The following is a 12,836-nucleotide window of genomic DNA, read 5'->3' on the forward strand; positions in this document are numbered from 1 at the left end:
TATATTTTAAACAAAGATTCTGTTAAAAATCATGGACAAATCATAGACTTTTATAAATTACTTTTCAAGTTCAGAGAAAGCTCAGCGTTGACAAAGTTATGGTAAATTTAATAAGAGGCTGCATATTAATCAGTATGCATTTTTTCTTATGAAATACGCTGTCGTGGCCAAGTTAAACAAAATTTCTTTTTTGCATACAAATTAAATCAATAATAAAGAGTGTAGATGAAGGTACCGAAAATTTAGTGTACAGCTTTTTTTTTTAAACTGCTGGATGTATTCTTTTTTATGACGTCATTCATTTCGATCAAATAAGCTGGCACCTAGTAAATATGTACAATATATAATATATATATAATAAACTTAGAATTAAACTTAAATCTTTGATAGCTTGGTAGTTAGCGTGCAAGTCTCCTAGTTGAAAAAACTTAAGTGATCAAGAGTTCAAATTTTAATAAAAAATATTAAGGTTTTTTTGGGCCTTTTTTAATTAGAAATGCACCTTGGATCATAAAAAAGTACTTGTATCATTTTTATGAGAAGCAGATAATTTTTCGAGATAGTATCTAGACGTCAAAAGGCTTTATTTCTAAGGAAAACCAAAAATTAACAATTCTATAAGTGAAATCACTACCAGTTTTAAAAATGCTAGTACAGCGAGTAAGGTGGTTATCGTTATAGGTTTTTTCAATTACACTTGATCAGCAGTATAACGATTGCTGTCCCCTGCAAATAGGATCCGATGTGATAGATGATTAAATCTTGTGTACGTGATTTTTAACCAGGTAATAAACCGTTTGTGCGTTCGTAAACTAAAATTTTGCTTATTAAAATTATTACAACTAGCTGCTGCTATTTAATTTTTTTTTGACTCTGTTTTTAAATCAAATTAATTTTTGAAGTGCAACTTCTTACGTTGGGCCGGGAACAGCCGCGTGAGGGAAAATGCATTACGAAAAAACGTAGCAACCCACCCTGCAGCCCAAGCTCTCTCCTCAATCTCCTCTCTTATGAACACTTCCTTCCGCTTCGTCTCTCTCTTTTACAGCGCGCTACTTTACTTGTCTACTGTCTACCGTTTCGTCTCTCTTTCTCTCGCTCGTACGCTGTTTGCTCCCTTCCCCTTACGCTGGTACTAGACCTATATATATACAAAGTGACATGTTTAGGTTTAACAGCCTACTGTAAATTAAGTAAGACATGAAAATATAATAGATAATTGATTCTAGAGTCATTCAAGGGTGCTCTTTTCGACTAAAAAAAAAATTATTGGAAGCCTTGTTTCAAAAATAAAAAAATTATGTTTAAGAATATGGACTGAATCATAAAGACGTTATTTTTATTACGTTTTTCGTCGAATTTTAAGACAAAATACACTTTAACATTCTTATTTATGTTAATGAACTTGAGCAAGTGATTTGTTAAAAAAGCCCATTGTGCCCCACATATCGTATCATAATGACATAATAGAGTTAGTCATAGCATAACCACATTTGCGATCAAACACGTACGCCATATCTTCGCCGAATTGTACACATGCTTAGTAATACGACAGTGCGACAGCATAGGGTGTAGGTATTCAAATCAACCAACTTAAGAAGTTCCCCTCAAATCAACTAGTCATAACTATACAACTCAATTTATATAGTAAAAATAAGGTACCTGCAGCCCAGGGTAGAGAGTTATAAATGCAGTCTCCTGGAGTTGCAGGAAAACGACAGATATCTGTAGTTTCTGGGGAGTTTTTAGGGTAGCCAATTACGAATTCCACGTCAGCTAGCATCCCCTAGATACCTGGAGCACAGGGTAGAGAGTATGAACACCGTATCCTGGAGTTGCTGAAAAACGACTGATATTGGTAGTTTCTCGGGGGGTTTTTAGAGTAGCTGATTACGAATACTACGTCAGCTAGCATCCCCCAGGTACCTGGAGTTCCGGGTAAAGAGCATGAACGCCGTCTCCCAATAGACCATAGGGTACCCGACAAGTACCCTCCAAGTGCCCGGCAAGGACCTGCTAAGTACCCGTCGAGTGCACGGGAAGTACCCGGCAAGTAACTGCCAAGTGTCCGCTAAGTGCCCGACAAATGTCTGTCAAGTGCACATAAAGTACCCGCCAAGTGCCCAGCAAGTACTTGCTTAGTACCCGTCAAGTGCCCATCAAGTGCCTGCCAAGTACCTGGCAAATCCCTGATAAGTTCCTAGCAATTGCCCGGCAAATATCTGCCAAGTGCCCAGCAAGTGCCCATCAAGTGCCCACCAAGTGTCCGGGAAGTACCTGGCAAGTACACACCAAGTTCCCACTAAGTGCCCGGCAAATGCCTGTCAAGTGCACAGCAAGTACCCGCCAAGTTCCTGGCAAGTACTTGCTAAGTGTTCATCAGGTGCCCGCCAAGTTCCCGCCAAGTACCTGGCAAATGCACGCTAAGTGCCTAGCAAGTGCCCGGCAAATATCTGCCAAGTGCCCAGCAAGTGCCCTTCAAGTGCCTGGCAAGTACCTAGTAAGTACTCGTCAAGTGCCTGGCAAGTACTTGCCAAGTAACCATAGGGCACCCGGCAAGTACCCGCCAAGTGTCCGGCAAGGACCTGCTAAGTACCCGTCATGTGCCCATCAAGTGCCCGCCAAGCACCTAATAAGTGCCTGCCAAGTGCCCAGCAACTGACCGGCAAGTACCGAGAATCTACCGATATCGGTCGTTTTTCTGCAACTCCAGGAGATGGCGTTTATACACTCTACCCTGGGCCCCAGATACCTAGGGGACGCTAGCTGATGTGGAATTTGTAATCGGCTACCCTAAAAACCCCTAAGAAACTATATATATCAGTCGTTTTTCTTCAACTCCAGGAGACAGCGTTCATGCTCTCTACCCGGGGCTCCAGTTACCTGGGGGATGCTAGCTGACGCGGAATTGGTAATCGGCTACCCTTAAAACCCTCGAGAAACTACAGATATTGGTTGTTTTTCTGCAACTCCAGGAGACGGTGTTTATAATCTCTACCCTGAGCTCCAGGTACCTGGGGGATGCTAGCTGACGTGGTATTCGTCATTGGCTACCCTGAAAACCCCCAGAAACTACAGATATTTGTCGTTTTCCTGCAACACCAGGAGACGGTGTTTATAACTCTCTACCCTGGGCTGCAGGTACCTTATTTTTACTATATAAATCGAGTTGTATAGTTATTACTAGTTGATTTGAGGGGAACTTTTTGAGTTGGTTGATTTGAATACCTACACCCTATGCTGTGGCACTATCGTATTACTAAGCATGTGTACAATACGGCGAAGATATGGCATACGTGTTTGATCGCAAATGTGGTTATGCTACGACTGACTCTACTATGTCATTATGAAACGATACTTGGGGAATAATGGGCTTTTACAATAAATCACTTGCTAAAGTCTATTAACATAAATAAGAATGTTAAAGTGTATTTTGCCTTAAAATCCGACGAAAAACGTAATAAAAATAACCTCTTCATGATTCAGTCCATATTCTTATGGATAATTTTTTTATTTTTGAAACAAGGCTTCCAATAATTTTTTTTTTAGTCCCCTGAATTACTCTAGAATCAATTATCTATTATGTCTTTATGTCTAACTTAATTTACAGTAGGCTGTCCAACTAGAACATGTCACTTTGCATACACATACTATACTTTGCATACGCATAATAGGTATGCTATGTACGTTTCTACGCTACGACTAAACACTGAACGGATGCGCCTGCTCAAGCTGAGGTATAGGTATGGAGAAAAGAGAAAAGAAGAGAAAAACAACAGCTGTACCTATACTAAAGGCAAAGTATACATATGTATTTTGTATACATATATATGTGTCGCACGTACTGGTCATTACATGCATGTTCATACGTATACATATATGTAAAAAAACGTGCATTAAGTATAAATATGTATAATATAAGAATCTTACCTTTGAAGACAACAAAATAGCTGCATGTGTATTATTTTCCTTAATCTTAATCAGAAAGAGTAGAGTATTTTACTTTTATGTTAGCCAAAATTTTTTTTAACATGTCGGATAACTACAATGATTCTAATAAGAATTGATTCTACATATATGATATCATATCAAATGCACGAATAAAAAATTTAAAATAAAAGGAATTTTTGTCCCGCATAACTGAACAAAAGTACCATTTTTCGGGTCAGTATAGTGAAAATTTTTGTTTCGTTCTGCATACACGACACACAATTCGTACATATATTAATACGTGTATCATAACAAATATGCAACTACTTAGAATTCGTGAATCACATGTAACCTAAGTATATGTATTTTATTCACGCGCTTGCTCAAATACGTACTAATGATAAAATTTGTACTATTTTAATATGGGAATCTTGAAGACCTATTGAAATTAGGTGTAATCTAATTTTCTCAGTTTGTATTATACCAAGTTTAGTAAAATTTGAGTTGGAAGTTTCACTTCTGCCGGGGGTCCCGAGAACCACATCTGGTTTTCTTTATTATTTTTATTCTTCTTCGTCATAAATATACTTGATTTAAAAGTGGTAAACAAATTTTAGAATGTGATATAAAGTATTTTTAACTTGTCAATATAATGATACCATAAAATTAGTAAAATTCTTACCTGGCAGTCTTAATTAATTAATGCTTATAATTATACGAAAATGAAGTTTGGTATATTATTAAAAAAATTTTATTCTCATTTACATATTCTACTACCACGTATATAAAGTAAATCTTAACTTTTATTTACAGCTGTGCCAAAAAGCAGTATAAGTGGACTAGTAACTAGCAGTAGTACTTCTAACACTGTATCTGCGTCTGTAACAACCGGAAATATTCCTCCAGTGCTAAGCCATCAATATATTATGGGACAAAGTGTACCATATGCAACCTTTCAACAACCTCACATGTACAGTTATGAAGATCTTCAAATAATGCAACAGCGAATTCCTCACATGGTTTGTTATTCTTTTACTAAAATGTCTATATTTATTTATTTTCGACAGTCAGTATTCTTTGTATCTAAGAATATCGGTGTTATGTAATTTCTGAATAGTGAAAATTGTTTAGACCTCAAAAGACTAACTGCGTTGTAGAACCTTTCCAACAGTTAACTGTTTAATTATGATGCTAAACGTGAAATTTATGATGATTACAATGGTTGAAGATATTTTACTAATTTTTTTGCTTACAATGAAGCAGCTTATATTTACTTAGACAACTCGAGTTAAAAATCAAAGTCAGTAGACATTTGGTAATATAATCCAATAATTAAAGTAAAATAAACTGCTTTATTCTACAATCGTATGCAAGTATGATGCTGATGAACCTAAATAATGTCATTCAAGGTCTTGTTTATAGAGAATCACAAATCACTGAGTTTGTTTTCCTTGTCGTAATTGATTCGTTTAATTATTTACTTTGAGTTATTTTTAATAATCATAGTTGCGAAATGTTTGTTTACAATAAGCATTTAAATTTTTTAATCTAACTCACTAACTGTAAGAATATTAAAAAACTTACTTACGTTTAGTAAAAAATACAGTTAGTCCTTGAAACTCCAAAAACTATGCATATTTATATTGGTGCAGATACTTTGCTTTTTTTTGAGCTCATATAACAACTTCAAATATCAAATATCAATTTTAGTGACTAAATTATTTCGAGAAGTATTTTATGTCGGTCTTAAATATTAAATTTTTTCCCGATACGTGTTACTCTTTTCTATTAATTAAAGTCAAATTATCAAATGTAGCAGAAAAATCCATTGGTTTGAATCTTAAATTTCATGAAAATATCTTCATGATCTTCAACTTTTGGCATTTTTTGGACTATCTACATCGAAAGATGAGACTTTTTAAAGTTGATATCGACAGTAAAAACAAGGGATTTTTCGTTTTTACGCAGTATTTAAACGACGAACGAGATGGTGCGAGCCGCTGCGGCCGCACTGGCAGCGGATAAGCCGTGCGCTATCTGCTACGGTTAGATTGGTCTTTTCAGCTATATATGTATTGGCGATGTAAACAATTCTTATTAAACGAGGGTTTGCAATGGATCAGTAAAAAAATTTTTTGATAAAATTTATTTATATACTTAAGAATTTTATAATAATAAATAAATAGTAATGAATGTCCACAAAATATTTAATATTTACATTTTAAATGTATTCATTGATAAAAACACTGATGTTTTACTTAGTTTCTGGCTTCTTTTTAGTTACACTCGTTTTAGATTCTTTTAATTTTGGGAAGATTTTATATTGATAACATAAAGACGTTCTCTTTAGCATTAATTTTTTATCCTTAATGGGGATAAACCTTCTTGCACTAGAAATATGTTGTTTTAGTTTTAAGGCAGTTTCTACATATTCACATTTGCTACTAAAAAAAAACTTTCGTTTCTTTACAGTGATTTTTTGCCCAGTTAAAAAGATCTTCTGCCGTTAAAATGTGATTGGCTGCAGAGAGTTGCAAACTCGTTCTTCTAGCGCCGCGTTTTATATTCGATCCTATCCCATCACACGCTCCCTTCCCGTGAGTGGTAGCGTAAAAATGCCACTCTGTTAGAATTCTGAAATTTTTCCAAACCGCCATAGTTAGGTATATTTGTTTACATCCAGTCAAAGAGATGGTAGCAGACAGCGCGTGGCGGACCCGCTGCCAGTGCGACCGCAGCGGCTTGCGCCGTCTCGTTCGTCGTTTAAATACTACGTAAAAACGAAAAACCCCTCTTTTCTGTGGACGATATTTACGTAAAAAAGTCTCATCTTTCGATGTAGATAGTCCAAAAAATGCCAAAAGTTGAAGATCATTAAGATATAACGTGTTTTCTACACTTTTGCATTTTTCGAGGTTACAGAGGCAGAATTTCAAAAAACGGATGCCACTACTAGGAAGCTGAGGAAAAAATACGTTAGAATATGTGTTTTAATAATTCTTCTATTAACGTTATAAGACCGAAACGACAAGTTAAAACGTCGTGTTTTACGCTTGTGCGGTCCATGCGCAGTGGTGCACTTGACGTGATTCTCCCCTAATGTATATATACGTATGTACTCATACACACTAAACACATAGTATAATAACCATGCGCTAACTGTATATTAATATAAATCGTATAATATATAGGTAGAAAAACAAATTCGGTCACCAACTCTTTTTGACTCCCCTCATCCCTCCTCAAAATTTTCAATTTTTTCTTCAGCCTCTGCCTCCTTAAATTAAGGCAAAAAACTCAAAATTTTTTCGTGTAATTTCAACTGAATTAAAAATATCTTGCAAAATTAAAGACGTCCCTCGCATTAGGGTAGAGGAAACGGGAGTGAAAACGTCTTTATTACCCTCATCGTCAGTATGTTTGATCACTTTGCTAAGTAAGGTTGACAGAAACACTTATGTGGTAGTGACGAACCTTCTAACCTCGCTCATTTGCGTAAGTTATTGTCTCCCAAATCATCACGCTGAAGACATTGGAGTTGACGAAACGGAAGCTGATTCCCAGCTCCTAGTCTGATTCTAAGTCCGAACCAAAATCTTTGTCTGCGTATCAGAGCTCTACTGCTCCAGACGATTCGCCTACTTCTGCGTGCTTTCTTTGCGGTAAGTAAGAGATAAGTAGAGAGATGGATAACGCCAATGTTACGGGGTAAGGCAACTTTTTTCCACTAATCGGGGTGACTCGCCGCGGCCAGCCGTCGAACCGGGCAAACATTTTTCGAGAATGCGAGAGTCATATCGAAAAGCGTGCGCCTACAAGGAGAGGAGTAAAAATGACTATATAGCTATATAGTTGAGCGCACAGTCAACGCAAGTGACGACAAAAGTCTTTCTCTCTACTTATATACTATAATCGAAAATACTTATAAATACATGCTATTCAATTGACTCATATTTCAATGTTACCTATAACAATCTCATTAAATTAAATTGTAGAAGTAAATACTCACAATTATACATACTATCTTTGGATTTAAACTCATTTCTTTTTCATTAGATTCCGTACTTTCAATACTTATTCTGAAATCCGCTAATATTTTGAAAAAATATTTAGCTCAAACTTTTCTTCAAGCATGTCAGTTAAGCTGTAATCACAAGTTTATTATTTTTGTCATTATAATTGCTTTAATAGCAATAGGACAAGCTCTGGAGGTTATTAATTTAGTTATTTATAAACTTAACACACGCACGCACATGCACACACACGCGCGTGCGCACACACACACACATATAATATATATATATATATATATATATATATATATATATATATATATATATATATATATATATATAAGTATGTATATATATACATATAATAATTGAGTTTTTTTTATGACCCATTGATAAGTCACATAACCGTATACTCCAAACATATTTAACTTAATAGTATTGTATAGATTTAATCAGTTCTTAATAAATAAATTAATCATAATCATAAAGTTGCAAATAAATCTTTAAAATGGAAAGCAAATTATTTGCATTGCATTAATAACATAAGCAACAATAACCAAATCATCTTTAGAGAGCGTAATGAGCAACTTATATATTAATGAAAAATATAATAAATAACTGTAGCGCCTATCATTGGGGAACCTAGAGTAAAATTACTAACCAGTTTATCAATTATTAAAACATTTAATAATAACCCAAGCACCTACCACAAAATAACCTGGAGCACTTACAGGTCATTTTATAAATTAAATAAATAAAAACATATAGCGCCTATTATCAGATGACCCGAGACACTTTTAAAAAAAACGCAAATTTAGACTTTAAAAATGTTTTTTTTACCCGATAAGACTTTTATTTTTTGAAATCCATACTGTAAGTTTTAAGTTATTGTAACCTGTTAGATGTATATTTGGCGCTCGTAACTGAATTCTAACGCATGCGCAATAGCAAGAAGACAAGACGCTGTGACGCTGCACTTCAGCGTCTAATACCTATAGTTTACTCACTCTCGCGCGGTCAGTCAGTCGGTCGATACGCACTCCCTGTTTCTCGTATTTTCCTCTGATTTGATCTTGCTTTATTTCAGTTCAGCTTACGATTGTATCCTTGATTGTAAAGACTAAAGATAGCATACAGTGAAGATAGTAAGAATAAACGTGTCCGTGTTTTATAATAAAAACGACAGTGTTGTACATTTTATTGCCCGATCACATACCCACACATCCATACTGCTAACAGGTTATGGGCCTTAAAAAGTGTAGTGTGGTTGTGTATTCAAGACCTCTGCTAGCCGCCATTTTTTTCTCTGTGATCGAGCCCATCTCGCGTTTACTCGCATTCTTTTTACCCTCCGCGTTTTCTTGCGCCCCTTTTCTTACAGGCCATCGACGAGGCGGCGTAGAGATTAAAATCAGCCATTAGTGAGACCGAGCAGATCGGGGAGGTGACAGCTGGTGGGGTGAGAAAGATTGTAAAAAATTTACAGAAGAAAGAAAGTAAGTAACTGATAATGATACTTATGATGTCTTTATCTGTCGTTATGTTGACATAATGTGTTTTATTTTTCGATGGTTCGAAACCGAAATTGTATAAGAGTGGTAGTAATATATGTTATAGGTATGATAAATGTGACAGTAGATAGGATTTGTGAAGCGTTTCATAAAGTTAGTACTCTGTAATTCTCAAAGGTTAAGAGTCGGCACGTGTTTTTCCTCGCGTGAGGCAGGCTTGCATTCGGGTACGAGGATTTTCATTTAACTGCTAAAGCTATAGCTACCGCTGAGGGGGACGCCTCAAAGTGGGGAGAGGGACTTTCGTTTCGGCCATGACTTGCATTCGGTCAGACCGGGCGTATGTATTCTTTTTAGTAGGCTTGGTAGCTGATGGCGCGCACAGAGCTACCATCTTAGATAGACTTGTTTACTTTTCCAAGTCCCCGTACAGTGCGGCCTCGATCCTCTCCGTGGATTTACACGCTCAGACTAGGGGTAAATGCCGACTCAAACCAAAATGCAGAAATTTAAAATTTCTTATTTTGGTGTTATGTGCGTCAGGACATCGTAATAACAGGCATACGATTGTGCTCGATCGCATTGGAATTGTGCTGCAATTGTGTATGACTATAGACATGTTACGTTTGCATGTTTAAGTCATCTGATTTATCTCGTCCCATGGGTAGTACGCATGCATTAAGTTCGTGTGTGCGTGCTTGCTTATGTTTCCCGGTGACACAAATATCGTTAAAATGGTCACTGGGAAGTAGTATATATAACTTGATCTGACTTCTTATAGGAAATATAAGTGACGATTACGATACAGGAGATCAGTTTAACTTAATGGAAAAACGTGGAGGTATAATTTACACTATTCCTAAACACAAGCAGCACATTTCAGTTAAAAGTTCTTTAGAGAGATTGAAGATAGAAGATTTGAATACAATAAGTCACGTGCAAAAAAAATTTAAGATAGATATAAACAAAGGGAACCTTTAACAAGATAGGAAATTAAAGATTTGAGAGATAGAAAAATAAATTTGATTGATATGTCATCTAAAGATAAGAAAAAAGATTTGAGAGATAGAAAAATAAATTTGATTAATACCTCATCTAAAGAAAGGAATAAAAATTTGAGCGATAGAAAAATAAATTTGATTGATGCCTCATCTAAAGACAAGAATAAAGATTTGAGAAATAGAAAAATAAATTTGATTGATGCCTCATCTAAAGACAAGAATAAAGATTTGAGAAATAGAAAAATAAATTTGATTGATACGTCATCTAAAGATGAGAATAAAGATTTGAGAGATAGAAAAATAAATTTGATTCATACCTTATCAAGATAGCAAATTAATGATATAAAAATGGAAAGATAGTTTTGATGATACCTCAACTAAAAATAGCAAAGCTTTGAAAAATAGAAAGATAGACTTGATTGATACAAGATTATTTTAACAGGAAAGCAAATTAAAGCTTTGAAAAATAGAAAGATAGACTTGATTGATACAAGATTATTTTATCAAGAAAGCAAATTAAAGCTTTGAAAAATAGAAAGATAGATTTAATTGATACAAAATTATTTTATCAAGAAAGCAAATTGAAGCTTTAAAAAATAAAAATATAGATTTAATTAATACAAGATTACTCTAACAAGATAGCACATTAAATATTAAAAAAATAAAGAAAAAAAAAAAAAAAAAAAAAAAAAAGATTTGATCAATACATAAACTATAGATAGTATGTTAAAGGATCTGAACGATAGAAAAGATAATTTAAAGAAACAGATAGATAATTTGCATAAAAAAATGGCAGGCAGAAATAATGATCTTAAGATAAAATTGACTAAAGGAGCCAGGAGCCTACAAGAAAGATATTTAAGGGATTCAAAAGTTGATTGAAGATAAAAAGCAGACTTTAAATTGAATACTAGATAGATTATTAAAACAGAGTATTTTTTTTACTTATCCTACGGTTATAGTGCAAAAATTAATGATATGAAAAGAAGTGATATACAGATGAAGGCGTATCAAATATACAACAAAATTCACACTGTTAGATTTGATCCCGCAAAGCAAAGTGATACTAAATTTTGCGAATTCCTCGGTGGACTAAGATAGATTTTGAATGGAATTTGATAGATTTCGAACTTGTTAGTAAAACTCAGAGTTTTCTTGAAAATGAGAAAGGAGATGGCTTTTACCATAAGATTATCAATAAAGTACCAGATGTGAAAGTTGCAGATTCTAATAGACTGTTTAAAAGCGAGAATGGCTTGTCCTATAAATATTTAAGTCAAGTATAAAGAAGGTTAAAGTAATATAAAATTGCTTAGATCTAATGCATCGAGTAGTATGTTTGTTGTTAGACCCAAAACTTTGCTCTCTACGTGCACGGAGGGAACCAAAAATTTATAAAAGAAAATTGGTTAAATGCGCGAATAAAAATTCCTCCGTGAACTTAAGAGCGGAGGGAGAAAGGTGTGTTTCGCGTAGTAATAACAAAAACAAAATGGTCCTAGATAGAGTGATATGCACCAATATGTTCGCTGGAAACTTAATGTCGCTTCGTCAGCTTGTTAATAGATGCATATGTATCTATTTAGACAACCTTAAGATAGATATATTTGACCCACGCTCTAACGAGACGTTAATTTCCGATGCCTACAGAGTCTTCATTGGATAGTGGAACTAGTGCAAGATGGTCAGAGTACATGTAACAACAAAAAGCGTAAAGAAATTATAGATTGCTTAATGATAGCATGTGCCTCTGCGGCAATGGCTGAGAAGGTTCAGGAAGTCAGTACCAATCATAGTAAGAGCTGACCTATAATCCCAAACAATGGTCTAAAAACGATTGTTTAGATACCGCTCAACAAAATGAGTTTGAGAAAACCATTAAAGATAGAAAAATTAATGATAGTGAAGAACTAATGATCAGTGAGATTTCAGAGGCTTAAAGTCCCTTTATATAAAGGTATAAAATACTTAGAAGAAATAGCAGAGCCATGCTCTGAAACGCAAGATTCGGGCATTCATCGTTGAAATATCTTAAGGATTGCAAAGAAAGTTTTTTGGACAATAAAGATTTGAATAAGTCTGTGTTCAATCACTTCATTGCATTATGCAAGGTGTGCCATATTGCTAAAATTTAAAGATTGCCTTCAAACACTAGAGGGCATCAAAACAACTCATCCTAAAAGATACAAATTCACGATAGTATACACAGACGACTACTTAATGTTGACGATGACATACCCTGTGAAAGTGAAAAGTAAAGAAAGAAATTGTATGGACAAATTTGGCGCACGAAATCTACTGGACTTTAATGCTAAGATGTGCTATTACAGAACTGACCAAGGCACAGAGTTTGCAGGAGGTCGAACAGTGGAAATTCTCCA

At 34.9% G+C, this 12,836-nt stretch overlaps 1 protein-coding gene across 4 annotated transcripts in view; it reads left to right on the plus strand.

Moving 5' to 3' along the window:
• Window positions 1–12,836, plus strand: part of lig (ubiquitin-associated protein-like lingerer) — a 543,185-nt gene that overhangs the window by 414,796 nt on the left and 115,553 nt on the right. For all 4 annotated transcript variants that reach the window (XM_089590028.1, XM_089590031.1, XM_089590030.1 and 1 more), the window contains one exon: window positions 4,744–4,949. In XM_089590028.1, the coding sequence (XP_089446154.1) occupies window positions 4,744–4,949 (206 nt within the window). The remainder of the gene's footprint in view (window positions 1–4,743; window positions 4,950–12,836) is intronic.

This window comes from Copidosoma floridanum, unplaced genomic scaffold (assembly GCF_036245765.1).
Source record: "Copidosoma floridanum isolate Cflo_tuat_1 unplaced genomic scaffold, Cflo_Japanese_pri ptg000011l, whole genome shotgun sequence".
NCBI lineage: Eukaryota > Metazoa > Arthropoda > Insecta > Hymenoptera > Encyrtidae > Copidosoma > Copidosoma floridanum.